Source organism: Boleophthalmus pectinirostris, unplaced genomic scaffold (assembly GCF_026225935.1).
Source record: "Boleophthalmus pectinirostris isolate CB_2022bp ecotype Guang Dong unplaced genomic scaffold, ASM2622593v1 HiC_scaffold_2, whole genome shotgun sequence".
Taxonomy (NCBI): Eukaryota; Metazoa; Chordata; class Actinopteri; order Gobiiformes; family Gobiidae; genus Boleophthalmus; species Boleophthalmus pectinirostris.
In genome coordinates, this window is record NW_026571152.1 from 2,227,100 (window position 1) to 2,248,042 (window position 20,943).

Genomic DNA, 20,943 nt, shown 5'->3' on the forward strand with positions numbered 1-20,943 from the left:
TCTGTGTCCGTACTGTCCCTGAACACACCCCCAGAGTGACGTCACTTCACTCGCGTGTGTTTGTTTACACCCGCAGCCGTGCGCAACACTGAGATTATTTTCTTTTTCGGACAATCGGTTTGAGTCTGGATTAAAAGGACATTTATTAGTGCAGACTTGATGTGAGGAGGAGCCTGTGTGAGCGGTGAGTGTTGGAAATACATCGACTTTGAAGCTAGTTTAGGTTTTGTTAGCGGTTAGCTGCTGTAGCTCCCACACATAAACAGTCTGTTTTCTATTGGTCTATTGTAAAGTGACTGTATTGACCGTATATTTGTTACTGGACCTGCATTGATATGTAAATGAGCTGTGAATAGACGTGTGAATGATCCACATTTATGCATATAATTAACTACCGCGGTGCGCAGCATTTATGGCTAAAGGCTAATAGCGATAGTTTACTAGCTAGTAGTAATGGGTCGGTCGCGATCGAAGCGGCTCTTAGAGCGAACAACGGGAGCCTGCTTCTTATTGGGAACCGTGTTTTCTCTTTTTCTCACTTTTTCTCTTCAAGCCGCATGTAGACCCGTAGTTTGACAGCAGCAGCGGCTGAAAACGAAACTTTCAGAAATCTGCGTGTGCATAGGATAAAAAAAAAGTGCATATTTGGCTGCAGTTCAGCATAAAATGAATAAACCAGGACTAATCTTGGGCTCGAGTGCAGGAGAGAGAGGAAACTGAGAGAAACTGAGTCCCGACACTCAGTCCTGGTTCAGTTCTGGTTTAGTCCTGCTTGCAACAAAACAATCTCAAGAGTCGCTTGGGAGCCGAAAGAGCCAGCTGCTTTAGTGAGCCGAGCCAAAAGAGCCGGTTCTCCAAAAAAAAAAAAAAAAACCTGGAATACCCATCACTAGTAGCTAGAATGTGATGCAAAAATGCCATTAGGCTAATCTACTGTATGTAAATATGATGTAAAGAGTCAAAATAACAATAAATGTTGCCTAAATAAACCCAATTTAGAATCCACTAGAGCCAAACCTAAGTTTTTTAATCAATTCAAGATTTACAGTGAATTTTTACATCACTAAATATATCGGTGATTATATCGGCTATCGGCAGCCCCAACTCCCATTATATTGGTTTCATATCGGCCACAACAAAATCCATATCGGTCGGGCTCTACTGTCTATAATTAAAACAAATAAAAATAGCATGCAAGAAGTAGTGTAATCTCCAAAACAAGGGCACAAAGTGATGTTTCTGCACTTTTTTGGTTCATTGTATACTACATAGACTTGGACTTCCTCCACAAGGGAAATTATTTGGACACAGAAGTTCACACATCACAATAATATAATACCAAAGAGCAAAAATATAAATGGTAATAATAAATTCATAATAAGTAGCAAAAATAGAAGAAAATTTTTTTGTTAAATATGGCATTATTACACAAACATAGGTACAAGTCCATAAGTGTTTTGTGAGCAGTGTACACATATATAATCATATTTTAGTAATTTTGCAAGTTAAGCTAAAAATTGTTCCTGTGGAGGGTCCGCTACCTGCTTGTCTCCATGAAGATCTTACAGCTTTTCCATGTTAGGACATTAAACATACCCATTTAGCATTTATTCATCACGGGTGTTTCTGTTGCTTAAAAATATAATAATTCCTTCTGTGAAAAGGAGCAACTCTCTGATCTGAGTTGTAATGTAGAGTAGTGCTATAACCTGCTTGTCTCTCCTGTAAAGGGTAGTTTTAATCTATATTGTGGAACCTTTTAAACAAAGGACAAACAGACTCTACTAGAAATGTACCGTATTTTCCGGACTATTGAACGCACCTGAATATTGGCTGTATCAACGAAATTTTAACACAATTTTAAAGTTGTACATATATAGGCCACACCGGAATATAAGCCACAGGTGTCCACGTCTTCAAGAACGTTTTCAAGGGCCGTCTGCTTTTATCGCCTCAAAGCTTTTGTCGTCTTTTTAAAGCATTGAGTCAGTTCGTCACGCTGCCGTCGCCAAAATCTCACCATTGTCTCACCGTCGACTCGGGGCTTTCTGCACGGTGTTGCTAAACCATAGACTGTATATATGAATGGACAATGTGCCAAACAAAGAATCCGTCCATATATTCACCGCATCGTTTTATTAGCCGCAGGGCTCAAAGTGTGAGAAAAAAGTAGCAGCTTATAGTCCGGAATTTACACAGTAACACAGTAAGTTACACAGTTAGTAACACAGTGCACCTATGTATGACAGATTACATTACAAATACATTTTTGAGGATAGTGTTAATGGTGGAGGCTCTTTCTTTACACGAGGTGGAAATATTTCTGTACTCAGATCAGATTTGAGCTGTAGAGGGTTGAATTAGGATTTACTCCATTTAGAATGCTTTTTGAGGGATAATTCTGCTTTACGGTTTGGTTTCAGTATTGGCGTTTGTCGTCTATATTTACTTCAGCGATATGTTGGCGTTTATATCGTGACAATCTATCTTTTAATGACTTCCTCAAGTGTGACCAGTCTGGCTCAATCCTCATATGCCTTTTGTTAAATTGTATTGATTGCAGCAGCGTTTTCATTCTTAAATTTCTAACCCTCTCCAGAGAATGTTCCACTTTTTCATAGATGCTTAATGAATTGCATAAAAAGTGACTCGCTGAATAGAAAACGTTGTATTTTTTAATTATTTTTATTTTTGTTTTTAGTTTTTTGATGATAAATCCAGGCTTTTGGGTATACTGGCATTGGAGGTTGTAATATTTTGGTACTTTTCGCTTTTCCTTTACCCCATCCTCTCCCTCTGTTTCCCATCCTGATTGAACGAAAGCTGCAAATCATGTCGTTATTACGGTTCTTAACTATGAGCTTAAATTTCCCTGAGTCCATCTAGGGTTACAGTTTGAATTTACAGTTAGCAAATCGCAAAGGCTGCAGTTTTTTGAGGTATCGTCATTTCCTTCACAAACGGTAAACTATTCCTCCCTATTCTACATAAAATCAGCTTACTGTACTTTGGATGTGTACAAACATGTTCTGAAATGTCATTCTTGTATTTATCAGTTCACACTAGGGGTGTAAAAAAATATTGACATTTTGATCAGACTTTTATCATTTAATTTGATGATGCAGTATTGATAGTGTATGCTGTTATATTGATATACTGCCAAGAGTATTTTTAGGTATATTTTACAAAATTAATTTCTGTAGGAGCTATAGTTGTGTTGACATTTTCACAGTTTTGATGAGTAAAAATGGGAGTTTTTCATATTAACTTGGCACAAACTTAGTAGATGTAGCGTACCCCTCTGAATGAAGACTGACACTTTGTGATTTTTAGATTTAATGGCAATAAATCCTCCAATCTGCCATAAGAGTGTAAAAACGCTAGGGCTGGGTATCATTAAGAAGTTGCCGATACGATATGCACCTCAATACATAGGCCACGATACGATGCATATCTCGATACAGTGCACTTTCGGTTCGATACGATATATTTTAAATCGATTCGATACGGTTCAATAAAAAACAAAAGTTAGAACAATGCTCTGATACTAAAAGTGTTTGTTAAACCACTTCTTGTGTAAAGTTAATCTGAAAAATGTCCATTTTAATCATCAAAACAGTGAAAATGTCAAATGTGTTGCATAAAAAAAAGTTTGCTTCCTCTGAACAAGCAACAAAACTGTAGTGCTGTAACAAAATAAATAGTGAAAATATACCTCCAAATACTCTTGGAGATATATCGATACAGCAGCCCACAATATCGATACTGTATCATCACATTAAACGATACGATATATCGATATATCAATATTTTTGCACAATCCTAAAAAGCGCATACACAAAACTCAGCGCAAGTTGAATTATTATTTACATTCATCTTGACAACATGAATCAATAACGATAACAGCCAGAGACACAAAGTTATTCAAAAGAAATATTTAAATCAATCACCTACCTTTGTGCGTCTTCAGAGGGGAAGCTAAACAAAGACATAGAAAAATACCAAAAAATATATGTGTATACATTTGCTCTGTGTAACGTTTTTCCCTTCTCGTTGTCATTTTAATTAAAGGAAAATAAACCCTTCAAAATAAAAGTGCTAAACATAAACGCGCAAGTTAATGGTTAACAACAGAAAATAGTGCAATATAAAAATAATAATTCAAAATGTTACAAAAGGTTTTAACCAAGACAAATGATACTATAGGTTATTTACAGCAGACTTAGACTTTTAGTGTCACAGCCATGATCTATCCTTTGAGTTTCACTGAACCGTATCGAATCAATTTGAAATATATCAAATTGAATGAAAAATGTACTTTATCAAAAAACATTGTATAGTGGCCTATATATTGTATTGGTAACTTCTTAATGATACCCAGCCCTAGTACACACAGTCTCAGTCTTTTGACAATTCATCTGAACAGGTTTATAATATAAACTTAAAACAGAATCCTGTTATTCAAACACGGATCGAAAGTCTGATCACATGTATGTCAGAAAACTCTTTATTAAAGCTCAATGATTTGTGTAAAATATCAAATCCTCCATGTTACACCACATTGAAAAGTTAGTCTGTCCTTTTTCTGCAGTTTAGTCTCAGATTCTGTGCTGTTCCACGTTTAATGAAATAAGCGCCGTCTTCAGTGAAAGTCAAGTGTGTCTGGAGTGGTTTTATTAGCCCAGGATTAAAGTACCCCCTCTGCTCTCTCCATCTGGACTGTCAGCCTCTTCAACACCGCCAAACTGTTCTGGCTTCTGATTGGACCATGATATGTCTCTTCTGATTTCTGATTGGATGATATGGCGCTGTAGTCTTCCAAAAGACTGCAAAAGTTCAAATGTCATTCTGCTTAGCGGTGGGTAGCATATCTTGGCTCCTGACAGTTTTAAAGTTAGATGTTTTAGAGAGCTTTGTGTCGAATGCTTGGATTTTTAATTTCGGGCCTTTCATGAAATTGCCTTAACTTCATGTTTCTGACTTACTTTGTTAGGTACATTTAGTTTCTTTTGTACAGTGTCAGTTGAACTTATGGTAACTACGGTAACTCACACATCACAAAATATTATAATAACAAAGAATTGGGGTTGGGATGGGATACAATTTCCACGTTTATATGTTTTTTAATTCTGAATTAATGGTTCTGAATTAAAAAGTGTATTAATTAAAATATTCTCTTTCAAGCTTACATGGAAATAATATTTACGAATAGCGCTTTACATGAAAAACACGTTAAATCACCTTTATTTAATTCCACTCAACGTCTGGGGGTTGAAGTGTTCTGATTGCACAGGGGGGCACCAGCATATTTACGTCTAGCGGAAGAAAACACTGCAGCTGCTACCAGCTTTTTTGTCATATTGGTTTGTCGTTACGCCACAGACACACACGATACAAACATTTTTCACAAAATTATCTTTATTCAAAATTAAAGCAAAAAATGAGATGTGACATGAGACTGGAGCTACGAGAACGAGATAAGACAAGATTTTGTGCAATCCAGTTCCCAGTTCCAGTTTAATATTTTTGTTGTCTTTGTAGTAGTGTTTTTTGTGACTACAGCTTCTCAAAACATGTAACTCACAGAACTTAACTCAATTTTTTTTTATCCAATCATGAGATCTTGTCCCATCCCTACTAAGAATAAAAATATAAATGGTAATAATAAATGTAGAAAGATTTAGAAGTGGCAAATAGTAAGAGACTCATGTCAAATAAAGCATGATTATATAAATCTGTATGTACAAGTAAAGATAAAAGTAAGTACATCTCAAATCTAATTGCAATGCTTACCGGAAAAATCACAATTAGAATTTTTTTCTTAAGCCATTCGGCCCTGTGTACAGCTACCTCATACATCATGTAGTCCAGCGGTCGGCAACTTTTAATACTTAAAGAGCCATTTGGAGCATCTCCTACAGAAAAGAATCACACCCGAAGCCACGAAACCCTTTTGATTCTAAAATGAGGAGAACACTGTAACCTGTATGCTCTGTATAAAAGACTATAGAGAGTTACATTTACGAATTCAGTGAAATGCTACAGAGAACACGGAATTTTATTTCTAATCAGCATGTAACACAAACATTTTGAACTCCGAAAAAAAGTCTAAACTACAACTCCCAGAAAACAGACTATAACAAATGCATCATGCTCCACGACTGCACGAGTCTTATGAGAATTATTTACACCTTTCAGTCTTTTCATCACAACGGAGGCAACATAAATAAAGTGAAAGTACATGAATGAAATGACACGCGTACGACCTGCACACGCGTACGACCTGCACACGCGTACGATCTCTGAAACATTTAACATGAACCATCTCTTACATGATAAAAGCACAGAACAGACCCAGCATCAGCAGCACATCCTCTGTCACAGTAAGAACACTCATATTCCACTGAGTCGTGCCCTTTAGTCCGACAGAAGTTGATCGCATCAGCGCCACAAAGAGCTCATAGTTTATGCAAATGAGCCATGTGATTATAAGTTTTGTTTCTGTAAAATTTAAACGTGCACAAAGCTGCATTAAACTCATTATTACTCAACGTATATTTGAGTCCTACTCATAGGAAATAAAAATCCAAACTTAACTTATCCACCCGCAGTGAATCAAATCCACGTGAATTTAATCCACGTTTAGCCCTAATTCAGCCTCTTATATAGTCTTGGTTAAGATCTGATGGTCTCCTGTAGGACAAATATTATCTAAGGTGATTCTTGGTGTGAAAAGTTTGAGCAGTACTGGCTTTTATAACACATTTGAAATCCACTTTGCGCTGACTTGGACTTGTTCTCGGCCCTCTGTCAAACACTGATCACTTTCTCAAACAAACCATTTCATTATTGATGCTGTAAAACATTGCCCCAGGATTCAGACTCAGATCTGGGGCTTTGGGGAGCTCTTTGTATTATAGTGGAAATCCCTCCTCAGCCTGAAGCCAATCAGATGTTTGAGTAAAGGCCTTTTCAATGATCATACTCACAGTGCCTTTCTTTATTCGTGCTGATAGAATTCTCTGATGACTTTGTGCTGTAGTTTTGGAGACCTTCTGACTTTAAGACCCCGCTAACACAGCAGACTTTGGTGGATAAATCAGGATACAATTCATGGCTGGTGTTATGGAAAACAATTCATCTTTCATCAGTTCATAAAACTGAAACACATTTTCTTCATGAGCATAAACAAGACACACTTTTAACAATTTAAATCCAAATCCACTTTATTTATATAGCACATTTTAGAAACAACATTTTCCAAAGTGCTGCACAGAGATCGTAAAATGAAGACAACAAAAATGTAAATGGCTAAAATTGATCATATCAGCCTTTAAAACAATAAAACCAGTAAAATCAAAACCATAAAAGTCATAAAATAGTAAAGAAGTAAAATAAATAAAAGACACAGAGGACCACACAACTTGCGTGGTGTTAAAATCCAGAGAATAGAATTGGGTCTTAATTTAAAAAAGAAAAAACAACTGTCAAATTTCTTCCTCCAAAGTCTGACCTGCGATCCAAACCATCTGCTTCTGCTGACAGAGGATTGGATGTAGATCTCTCCATTCACAAATGATTAAATGCCCATTCGGTTCACATTTGTTTTACCCAGATGTTGCAAAGTCATATTTTAGAATGAGGCTGCTGTGCAAAGTCACATTTTTGGAGCTTTCTAACATGTTCTAATATTTTTACACATTTAATTAATTACGGGTTAACAGTTTATACCCCATAGAAGTGTAATACTTCTTTTTAATATATTCTTCTAGTAGGGTATCATTAAGAAGTTGCCGATACGATACATACCTCGATACACAGGCCACGATACGATACATATCTTGATACAGTGTGCTTTCGATATGATATATTTCAAATCGATTCAATACAGTTCAATAAGAAATAAAGGCAAAATCATGGCTGTGATACTAAAAGTCTTTGTTAAACCACTTCTTGTGCAAAGTTCATATGAAACACAAACATTTTAATCCTCAAAACAGTGAAAATGTCAAATGTGTTGAATAAATGAGTTTCCTTTCACTCCACAAGCAACAAAAGTGTAGCACTGTAACAAAATAATTTAGTAAAAATACTCTTGGTGATATATCGATACAGTAGCCCACGATATCGATACTGTATCATCACATTAAATGATATGATATATCGATATTCCGATATTTTTGCACACCCCTATCTTCTAGGGATGTAACAATAACAAAATATCATAATATTGTACCTTTAAAATTCTTTCAGTAATATCATGGCATGGGACAATAGATGGAATTATAAGCTTATTTGCTTAAATGCGTTTTTTTTATCGCAGCAACAGTGAAAAAATTCACTGTGATTATTATTATTATTATTATTATTATTATTTTCCCATTTCAATGCAGAAAACATGAAGTAAGAACTGTTCTTAGTTTTTTTGGACTATGACACTAATATAGCCCCAAACATGGCTGACAAAGTAGCGGCCTCTCATTTGTCAGTGGATTGTCTTGAGAACAAAGTGCAGAGAACCACGCAATCTACAAGTTAAATTGGAGCAGTGTTGGAGCGTCTCTTGAGTGTTTTGTAATGTAAAGAGCTCGTCAGCAGGGTGCACACTCACAAGCTTTTGTTCCACTGAATGTGGATTGGAGGTATAGTTTGCTGTCATGGAGAAGATTTGCAAAAGGGAAGAGTAAAAAAAAGAATTAATAAAACGAAACATAGGACCTTTTAACATTTACTGAACTGAAAAATAAACTGTTAGGGATGGGATGAGATTTTCACGAGACGAGACACGACATTGGATCTGCGAGAACGAGACAAGACGAGATTTTAATTTAGGCTATAATACATTTTGCAATACAGTTCCCAAATTCGCCTCACCATTTTCGATTGACTTTTAAAAAATATATATCTACTGTTATTGTAGCACTGCCTTTTGGGACTAGTAATTTAACTCTGACGAATCTTGTGACAATTTTTGTCTCAAAAGATTGTGGCATGAGATCTTGTCCCGTCCCTTGACCTTGATCTTGACCTCATTGCGCTAAATGTTGTTACACGATTTGTGGAAAATATCTTCATTTCCTTATCAGGAATTGCGATTTGAGTATATAACAGAATTCAACTTTTGAAACTACTCAAAATCCGGGAGCATTGATGTGGCTGAAACAGAACATGTTTGAAGATGTCTTAACTACAGGTTCAACCAGGTTTTTCTAAAACATGGTGTATTATGTTCTTTTTAAAGGAAATTCTGTTATCCAAGTAATCGTGGTCTTTGCAATTTGATACGGGCGCCAACTCAGATCGGAGGTTTATAATTGATTGATAACGTTCTCCAGTTAAACCAACTGAAGAATCACTTGGATTTCATAATATGTTTGTTGATATTATTAGTAGAGTCGGGACAAGATCTCGTGCCACAAGATCTCACCAGACAAAATTGCCACAAGATTGTACACGCGTGAGAAAAGTGAACTTGAGATTTTAAAGTTGGAGCTTTGAAGTTAAGAGCTGATGAGTTATTTAATTTGAGAAGCAGTAGCTCCAAAAAGCATTATTGAAAGATGAAAACATGAAATAAATGCAGAATTGTGAAATGGATTGCATTACTCATTTATTACAAATTATGTCAATCCTGTTTATTCTTGTGGACCTAATCTCATGGTGTGTCTCGTCCCACCTCTAATTGTAAATTTTATGCTACGGCTGCAACTAACGATTACTTTGGTAATTGATTCATCAAGCGTTTTTATCTATTTATTATTATGACTTTTTTCAAATCAATTAGTTGTGCAGAATGCTGAAGTGAAGCGAAGTTGGGGTCATTTTGTGTACATTCACATTTGAAAGTTACCTCCAGATGTCAAATTGTCTTGTTTTCAAAACATTGTGCAGGCAATTAAATGTAAAACACAAAATGAACAGATTTTATTGTCATTACTGCTCTATTCATGTCCTATTTTTTATTTTACTTTTTTCAGCGTATGGTGTGGTTTGAGTCTGTGTATAATCGTTAAATGGTCTGTTCAATTAGACTTAGACAGACTTTATTAGTCCACAAGGGAAAATGTTTGGGCACAGTAGCTCACGTCACACTGTATTACAATAACAAGTAAAAAACATAAAAATAGTATTAAAACGTCTCAATAAGTAGCAATAAAAGATAGCAAGAGTCTGGTGTCACATGAGACATAATTGTATAAATGTTTACAAGTACGTTTGTCCAGTGTCCTCCTGTCCCTCTCTGTGACAAATGTCTCAGGGCCTGTCCGCACGACAGTGTTTTTTGGTCGAATCGGTGAAGTTTCTATTCGTTTTGGCCTTTCGTCCACATGGAGTCAGTGTTTTGGGTGGGTGAAAACTGTTTTTTGAGAACGGGTTCCAGAGTGGAGAAATCTGAGGACGCCGGTGTTGAGTTGTCATGTGGACAAGCAAACCACAGCTTTTGGAAAGCGATGACGTCGCGACTCCGTCATTGTCAGGGTCCTCTGATGCAGCAGAGACTGTAACCCTCGAACCAGCCTCCGCGGACCACAAGATCGTTGCCGAAATGTGACGGGTGTAGCCCACACAGCCGCTCCCGTCGCCCAGCAACTGAGACACGCTGCTAGTGCTAATGCTAACAGCACGTGCTGCAGATTATGCACACGGATCAATAACAAAGATTACACATGGGGGATTAAACTGATGGATTTTGAGACCAGGTTATTCTAATAATTCTCATCCAAATCTTATGGCTAAACACAAAACCTTTTTTTTTTTTTTTACTTTTGCAAAACAAAATGGTGATTCTTCATCTAAAATTGGCTAAATGCCTTTAAAGTAAAAAAAAAAAACTGTGATGGGATATGCATTATTAAATATTATTATCATTGTTAACACCTGTATGTGGCACTGTTACATACAAGTTACATACATGTATTACATCGTTTTCACTCAGTGCTCCGTTGTCATCTTGATGTGAATATTTATTGATCCGACATGTGTGTAGACGCAAAAATTTTTTCAACCCACAAAAAGAAAAAAAAAATCCAAGAGCGTGCCTCAAGCTCACTGTTCAGTTAGTTAATTAGCTGACAATTATCTCAACAATCGATAAGTTGTGGTTAGACCTATTTTACTCTTGTATACTATTTCTATACTTCAAAGCCTATGATGTTATTTAGAAGACTTTAAACAAAAAATTACAGGTCTAGTCGATTTAGTTGTTTAGCCTTTTCTTCCAGAAGTCCACCCCGCTTCTTGCGCACAGCCCTGTCCTGGTGTCATTAGCAGTTCCCTCTGTTTCATGCTAATGTTTATGCTAATGTTTATGCTAATGCTAGCCCTTGTACAAACTCATGTATTTCTTGTTAGCTTCCTGTGGTGTTAACCAGAGCACGTAATTATCATCCGTTTTTCTCTACCCCCTACACTCCCATTCACTCCCAGGGCTTCTCCAACAACCCTCTCCATTCTGCCAGGGGTCAAAGGTCGCCCTTCTTCATTCATATGATAAGTGTCCTAAAGGCTCTCTAGTGCCGGGTTTGTCCGCCTTAATCAACTTTACTTCATTCATGGTAAATACAGAGTTCCCAACAGGATGAGGGGAGTGGTAACAGTCTCTGGGATTAAAGGATAAAACGTAGATTCCATAAACACTTTCACTTCTTTTTGTTTATCAGTCTGGAGTAAAATAAATCATTCAAATGTTGCTCGCTGGTGAAATGAGTTTTTTAGTTTGTGCTGGAGTGACATGTTTTCTGAGAAGCATGTTCCGAAAAAGACACCTCCTGAAACTAAATTATGTATTTTATAGCAAAAACAAGTGACATCTTAACAAAAACAATGTATTTATATGATATATTGCTCCTCTACTGTATTCAACAACTGAATATGAGGATGAAAGGTTTGCTGCTTTTTCCAAAGACCCAGTGAAATAAATTGGCTCTTTAAGTGCCGTCAGGAAACATCGTCACGCTATTAATATTGTGGATTTTTTAATGTTAGTCCATAGTCCATAGTTCCAAACTGAAAGAAATCTTCATTCTACTACAATAAAATACACTCGATATCGATTTATTTAATTAATTTATTTATTTATTTTGCACATATAACATGACAATAAAAAGAAACACACTAGATAAAAAGTAGGTGCTGGAAGAGGCAAAAAACCCAATAGGGCGAAATATTAAAGCCTCCACCTGTGTATAAATACATACACAATTTTACATTATCATTGTGCACAAAAAAAAAAAGTAAAAAAAAAAGTGTGTGTATATATATAGATATAGATATATATATATAGATATAGATATATAGATATATAGATAGATATAGATATATATATATATATATCTATAGATATAGATAGATATATTTATATCTATAGATATAGATGGAGATAGAGATATATAGAGAGAGATATAGATATAGAAAAATGACATTTATACACCATGGATTAAATTCTTTTGATTCAAACATGGATTAAAACAATGAAATATCCACAATTGAAAGATTATCAAACATTTGCATGAAATATCAAACATTCCTCAAACTCGTTTTAAACAACGCCTCTGAACTGCCATCACTAACCAGATAAGAAAACTGGCTCCAGAATTTACAGCCTCTGTATCATAGGAAAAACTGAGCTCTTGATGTGACACATTTTGGAACATGAAAATTATGAATTTGACGAGTTTTGTATCTATGAATCTCTGCATTGTTTTTAAAATAAAATGTGAAATGTTGTTGAATTGTTAAGAATTTTATACATAAAAATACAAATTTGATAAATATTAATCCTATAAATATTAAGAATGTTAAGTTTAGTGAATAAATGAGCAGACGATGTTAGTGGCATAGAATGAAACATTTTGCCACAATGATAAAGAAAATGATCTTGGTTTAGACTACAGAATGTGATGTTCAGCATAATGACATCAGTTATAGTCTTTATTCTGACACAGCCCAAGATCATTCTAAAGCTAAGAAGTAAATGGTAATTAGAGTGCTCGCTGGATCACGCTGAAGTAAAATAAGAAGCGATCAGGTGGTCTTCGGAGATCCCAAGTGAGCAAATGACTTGTTGGATAAAAAGCATATCAGAGTGCCTCAGATCTCCTTTTCTCATCCAGTAAATCTTACTAAAGCTATTCAGGAAAGATTGTTTTCTGTCCTAATGAATGTGGCTTTTTTATCGGTACTTGTTAGTTGTTAGTACAAGTAATTAGTACAGGTATAAGTATAGTATAATTAGCACAAGTTTTAGTATGGATTAGTGTTTGAATTGTCATACTTTTGATATAGCCGTAGCCCAGAGATGACACTGGTAATTAAAAGTGTCTAAGCCTGTGCTGCGTGCTCTGTGTGCAGGTGGAGATGCGGGGAGCAGGGCGGAGGAGCGGGGACCTGCCCTGAGACGGCCTCCTGCGTTGGGACGAGCCCTGCCCCCTGAGCCCCTCCGGTGGGACGATGTCTGTGAGCGGAGGCTGTGCAGGCGGCAAAGTGGACTCCAGCGCGGTGGACACCTACGACAGCGGAGATGAGTGGGACATCGGCGTGGGCAATCTGATCATCGACTTGGACGCAGATCTGGAAAAAGACAAGCTAGAGATGTCGAGCAGTAAAGACGGAGGAGCCATGGGCGCGCCTCCCAGCGCTGTGGCTGCTCTACCAGACAATATCAAGTTTGTGAGTCCTGTGTCTGCAGCTCAGGGAAAAGAGAGTAAATCGAAATCTAAACGCAAGAACCCCAAGGAGACCGTCAAACCTCCTCCTCCAGTATCGGACGGAACAAAGAAGGAGGTTCAGGGGCGTTCTCCGGGGGAAACGGCGCCCCCTACCCCAAACACAACCCCCACTAAAGGAACTGAGAAGCCTAAAACATCCCGGACACTTCCACCCGTCAAAAAGGAGAAGGACGGGGTCACGGGGAAATCTAAAAAGGACAAAATGGAGGTAGTGGTGTCGAACTCTGATAAGGAGTCTTTACAGCAGCAGACTGTGGAGTTATCCGGGCCGGAGCAGCTCGGAAACATGGCACTGGACTCTGGAATGGGACCGGCCGTATCCATGACGACGGAGCAGGATGAGGTCGACAACGGCGACTGTCGAAGTCTGAAAAAGGTGGACAAGGTAAGAGATGATTCTTTAGCTATAAAGGCTCCTCAAAAACATACCTGAGGTGAGTTTTATTGGTCAGTAGGGATTGTCCGATATTAATTTCTTACAGATCAGTTGTCCAATATTTGTCTTGCTGCTGTGGCTGATTTACCAGTTTTTGAGCATAGATGCTAATAATCAGATTTTAAATCCCTTAGCACGGCCCGAGATTGACTTGTGGTCGTTCCAGGTACAGCTCCCGGGAGCTCTGGCCCAGAACCAATTCTCCCAAAGAGCACAATGCTTTTTTTGTTAAACCAAACTCCCCGTGTTCTGACAGGCCATCCACAGCTTTCACAAAGAAACAATTCTGTACAATTCTTTACTTTTACACCATGAACATTTAGAAAATTTTAAATCCTCAAAGCACCTAAAAGTTTTCTTTGTCCACTTTAGCAACTAGTACTCTGATTGGTCAGAACTGGTCATCACACAGGTGGGAGACACTAGTGTGTATCATAGATAGGATCAAGTAGAGATGTACAGTGGGTTACCATGAACATGTTAAGACCAAAAGGACGAGGCTCACAGCAGCAGTTACAGAGAGAGGAGCCACAAGATCCTATTGAAAGTTAATGGGAGTCAGAATCAGAAGGAGCTGGAAAAGCCCACATGTGAACTTCCTATTTGGAACGCGTATATGTGTGTGTATATATATATAGTATATATATATATATATATATATATATATATAGATAGATAGATATATATAGATATATATATAGATATATATATATATATATATATATATATATATATATATATATATATTAGATATATTAGACATTCTATGGCCTGTATCGAGGAAATAATGCAGAAAAGACAATCTATTTGGGGATTTCGCACCATTGAGCACAGACCACTGAAAGCTGCTCAATGCCCTTCCAGATCTTCTTATACTTCCATGAGTTTTACCAAAATGACAGCACTCCTTTATTGGCCTATTATTGATCTGTACTCCTTTCTGAGTGTGGCAGTGATTCATCTGACTGATTTGCACTTTAACACTTTATCAGAACTATCAATCTATTCTAATGTGTGATCAGGAACAGAAACAATTTCTGTGAAGGAGAACAAAAACATTAGACTTTTCTGCCATTCAGAGAAGAGCTATAATGGGAACTTTACAACATCTACTACAAGGAGGAGGAGAGAGGGAGGCGGGGCAGGGGGGCTGTTGTTCATTTCTGAGATTCCTGAAAGTGTTTGGCTTTGGTTGTAATGGAGGTGTGACCTGGATTTTTTGTAATAGTGGTGGAACAAAATACTTTTTTAAGATGGCACTGGCTACAGTCTTCAAACTTTGTAACCAAAAGAGAAATAACTTAGGATATTTTGTCATGTAAACATGCATCATTTTTACACCTGTGAGTTGATTGTCTTTATTTCAGTCGAGTTTGTCTGAAATGTTAAACAGTGAAGCTTTAATCACATATCATTCATTTATTCAGTGATATATGATTCATCTCCAGATCCACCTTCGTGTCCCTTCGTGAGATAAAAAGCTACCAAGTTAGCCACATGTATCCCTCATGGTTCTGTGGGGGTGCTTCGGGGCTCTTTGCTAAGGGCTGTCCGGTCCCTGACCGGCGCAGGAGATTGACAGGTGGACTGGTGCAGTGTCAGCAGTGATGTTGTTGTTGTATTGGACCGTTGTGGTGAAGAGGCAGCTGAGCTGAAAGACAAAACTCTCGATTTACTGGTCGGGCCAAGTTCCTTCTAGGGATACGATACATTTTTCCCACAATTCAGTACGTATCTTGATACATGGGTCAAGATATCAATTCGAAAAAAAAAACATATAATTTTTAATATAGTAAAACTATGAGGTTAATGAAACAATACATTACATACATTACATTACAGTACAACTCATGTACAGTTGTAGTTTATATGTGAAGTGTTTCAGTTTATTTGGTTCAATGATTTACAGCTCATAGAAGAGTAGAAGAAGAGAAATTACTTTCTCAGGCTAATTTATATTTTATAATATAGCCTACTCTTAATAGAGACTGCAAGGAGAGTTAAACTATCAGACTTTTGCTTTTTTGATGATGATCTGATGATTTCCTCCTGAGTCCTCTGACACGCCTGCCTCTGCCCCTCCCCAGCAGAGACAGTACGTAGCTCCTCCCACACTGCTCTGCTACAGTCTGTGCTCTTCAGACACAGCGCTCTCCTGTCCTCTTTTTGGACACTGAAACTATGTTATATTATATAGAAATGTCTCAACAGACATTTTCTGAGTAAAACCTATGAGAGAGAGTCTAAGAAAAAGATCGTGCAAGTCACGTCGTGGTGCATGTAAGAACACATTTGATTAAAGCCGATGTGAAGCCAAGTGAAGTGTTTAAAAGTGAAGCTCTTTGTCATTCCTGGGTCTATGAACGTAAAATAAAAAGTGATTAAAAAAAAAAAAGATAAATCCCACCTCTGTTAGAATATTTCAGCTGTAAGTCCATATGGGGCTGTTTTCTTGCTGCAACACTTCCCTCAGGAGGTGTTCCGGGCATGTCACACCGGAACAAGGCCCCGGGGCAGACCCAGGACCTGGATAAGCGGAAGAAAGTGGATGGATGGATGGCATTCAGTTATCATGTTCTTAATGTAATACTTGTGAATGGTGCTTGCTGCCATCTGTCTTTTTAAGTATCAACCATCAAACAAATCATGATTATAATGGGCATGTGGTAAAATGGGGCTGCTTAGAAACATAGTCCGATTATTTGGATTACAGATATTGAAATGACAACATTTTTAACAGATAACTCTCAAATGATTATCTGCAAACCATTCAACACAACAAACATGTTTTTAAAGTGACCCAGTTTTGGCCGCATATGGGACTGAAAGTACCATGGCCCCTGTAATGAGTACTATTCTAAACCCAAAGGTGATTCCCAGACTCTGCCCTTTGACCAATCACAGCGCAGTAACCAGAACAAGACCCGCCTCCTGCTGCAACACAAGCAGCAAATCTGAGGGGGATTTCCCAGCATTCCAGGCAGCTACCATGTTTTTGTTTAGTTTTTTTTTTTTTTTTTTTACACGAATGAAGCATCAGGAGCTTGGGGCTAATGTCTCCTGTTGCTACGACAACAGCTACTGAACCGGGAAGCAGCTATCACACACACACATACGTACACAAAGCTAGGATCATGTTGGTTTGTTCAGGTTTGGAGTCGCAGATAGGAGCAGGGGCTGGTCTGGGGTGAGGAGAACAACATGAGAATGAGGTACTAGTACTACAGACTTGATTGACCTTGTAGTTGTATTTTGTATTAGGAGTGAATTAATTATGTATTAGTGGGTTGAATAATAGTAGCAAATATTTAATTGTGATTGGTTTAGCAGTTTTATGTATGTAAGGTTTAATCTTGTTTATGTAATGCAGCGTGAGGCCTTTACGTAAACTCCCCTGTATTTCACAAAATGGATTCTTGTGAGCTTTAAGTAAAGACTATATAAAAGAAGTGGACTAAGCGAGTGTGACGTTATCCACAGCGTTCAACGACGCTCAAATGAGGCTCGTGATGTTCACAGTTGCAGGAGCCAATCTGGAGCCAGGCTTTGTTATAAGATTTTTTTGACGGACAAAATAGCGAAAAAAAAAACATTCAGGATCCTGCGTCATGGGTCAATCCGAACATTTTAAGACCAAAATGTTGAGGCTCATTGCAGCAGTTACAGAGAGAGGAGCCACAGGATCTTAATGTAAGTCAGAAGGAGCCAGAAGAGCCTCCTGGTGAACTTCCTGTTTGGCATGTGGAGGCTAGAGCATTAACTACGTCCACTCATATATACGGTCTATGGTTTTAAGCCATGCCAGAACGTTGCTATCTCATCAAAAATAGACCCGAAGGTGTGTTGTTTTATGCACAATCATTGAGTAATCCTTTATTATCAGTCTGTCTACATCTCAAAAGCTCAAAATGCTCTGTTCCACCTTGGGATGTCATGAGGCTGTATTTTTCAAGTTAACAGTTAATCTTTACTTTTTCTTCAGCAGAGATTGACAATTCTAGGGTTGAGTTCACTGATTCTAGTGAAGGTGTATGTTTAAAAACACAGTGGAGCACTTCCTGTATTACTCCATGACATCACAAGTTGGAACAGAGTGTTTTCAGTTTGAGAGGAGAACACAGCCTTAATATGCAGGGTTTGTGTGTTAAACATGTGAGAATTAAACAACACTCCGGGTATAAAGTTAAAAAAGCTGAGGCACTCAAAAAGTACTAAATAATTCAAAACCTTTAAAATCATGCCAACTTCTTTTGGTCTTTCGGCCTTCATCAGGACAAACTGACTGAAGAGCCAAAATGCCTTGGTGTGATTTTAACTTTATCTGCCATGTGCTATGACTGCTCCCTACACTGAAGAGCACCAAAAGGACAAGTTTGCACAGTATCTGTACATCCTGTAGCATGTTTGTAGTGAGGAAACTACATTATAATAAGGATCAGAAAATATCTTAATATGGGCACTTTAATAGAATTTGCAATTTCTGCCATTTCCCACAATAACAAACCCTCCTGTCTTATTGGGTCATTTAGATGTGTACAAATGTCCTGATGTGTTTAAAGTGTGACGTTTGAACAGAACCCTATTTTTAAAACATAAACATGTTTGTCTTAATATAGTTAATCTCTACACTGAAGTATGTTTACGACATGTTGATAAACTGGACAATTGTGGACAAGAACTAATTATGATTTTCTGGCAGTATTGTGAGAGTGATTGTTTTGCAAATAAGATCTGGTTCACAGTGAATGTTTTCAAAGTGATCAGCTGCTACTTAATTATACAAGTCTAATGAAGGCATGGAGCTGCAGTGCTTAGTGCTTCAGCCTCACAGTAAGAAGATTCCAACAAGGATTCCCATGTGGTGTAGACTTTCCAAATGCCACTGGGACTTTCCTGGTTAAATAAATTGATCACATATTTGTGTAGAGGTCTGAGTTTTAGCAGGTTTGTGGTTCAATAAAGTTTTTCTAAGTCCAAGTTTCATACAGTCTCTATGTAAGAACTATAGGTTTGGTTATTTGCAGAGAACGGTATCTTTCTATCTGTGTGGTTGTAATTTGAATTAGAGATGCACTAATACTGATACTGGTACCAATCCAGGAAATTTAACCGGTTTGGGTATTGGCTCCATGATTTCAGTTCAGCCGATACCTTGTTCGGTCTTTTATTTGATGTAATATATGGAAGATAATTTGTTTCATCAGATTTTGAATTTTAAATGCTGTTGAATTTCTCACTTTGAAATTTTTTACTCTGAAAAAACATGTTTGAATTATTTTTATTATGAATTTTTGTTTGCTGAAATTTTAAGTGTACATTTTCAGTGTATAAAATTCAAAATAAAAAAAAAATTAAAAATCACCTTTTAAATATTCAGCACAAAACAGTCAAACAGTCAAAATTCAGAGTGTGAAATTCGCAGTGAAGATCCGAGATGCCGAGGCAGAAGCAATCAATTCAAAGTGATCCGATCTAACTTAGGAAGAAACAGGAGATGTTGCAGTGACGCGATCTGATCGGTCAAAATTAATCTCATCAAAACCTCATCTCTTTGATTTCTTAAGTGTAAACCCCGCCCACAGATGAGAACAGCCAATAGGAAACGGCCTCTGTCCTCTTCGCTCACATGATCGATTGCTTCTGCCTTGGCATCTTGGATCTTTGCTGCGAAATTTTTCACTGCGAATTTTACATTCTGAATTTTGACTGGTGAATTTGAGGGCTTGAAAATATTTGAACGTAAACTTTAAATTTCAGCCACTAAAATTCAGAATAAAAATAATTCAAACAGCTTTTTTCAGAGTTAAAAAATTCAAAGTGAGAAATTCAGTCATATTTAAAATTCAAAATCTTATGGAACAAATTATCTTCCATAGTAATAGGTCTATTTATGGGCTGGTGTAGGCCTAGAACTTCTTATAATGTTAGAACTTTAAATTTACACAAAACTGTTCAGTAGTTACTTGCAGGGAAAATCAGTTACATAACACAACTGGATCCACATAAGTTGTTTGTTTTTGTTGTTTTTAATTCAGAAGCATTTAATTGAAGGATAAAAGATTTTCCTTTTGTCATAACTTCTGGTTTTGGAGGGTAATGAGCTCACAGGGGTGTGGTGGCTGGTCCGTCACTCCTGGTTACAGCTCCTCTGGGACCAGCTCCTCAGATAGGCCTGAAAAAAACCCAAAAAAACCAGCAGAGTCAGAAGAGAGGGGGAAAGATGGAGGAAAGAGGATGAGATGGAGATGGGTAGAGAGGAGAGAGGGGGTGACACGCTGGAGAGTGCTCAGGTGCAGACAGTCCAAGCATCAGGTTACACTCAGTTTCAAATTGGGCTTTTTTTTTTTTTTGTGAGATGCTAACAAAAGGTACTGTGGTTTTGTCTGGCTGCACGTGTGTTATGTTGTTCTTCTGTTTAATCATTGTCAATTTATCTGGACTCTTTAGTTTTAGTTAAGAATTGGACCAGTCAGCTTTGTATTAAGACTTTTAAGGTTTTAAAAGTCTTAAAAAGGTCTTAAATTTCATGTTCCTAAATGAAGGCCTTAAATTATGTTGTCCAAGTCTTATTTTTTTCACAAAGGTCTTAAATTTCATTAGCCTATTTTTTTTATCCTCAACCAGGCTGTAGTGCGATGTTAAATAAAGGGAGAAAAAATAAACAACAACAACGTGAAATCACATAACATGAATGAATGTTTAATTTGGAGTATGCGTAAACAATATTTTGGTTTCTGGCGCCGGCGGCAATGAGTAAACATTAGAGTGGAGGGAGACGTT

At 37.3% G+C, this 20,943-nt stretch overlaps 1 protein-coding gene across 1 annotated transcript in view; it reads left to right on the forward strand.

Moving 5' to 3' along the window:
* znf609a (zinc finger protein 609a) overlaps positions 1 to 20,943 on the forward strand; it is a 44,578-nt gene that overhangs the window by 12,123 nt on the left and 11,512 nt on the right. Inside the window, exon 2 of the mRNA XM_020923925.2 lies at positions 13,351 to 14,112. Within this exon, the coding sequence (XP_020779584.2) occupies positions 13,450 to 14,112 (663 nt within the window). The 5' untranslated portion in view covers positions 13,351 to 13,449. The remainder of the gene's footprint in view (positions 1 to 13,350; positions 14,113 to 20,943) is intronic.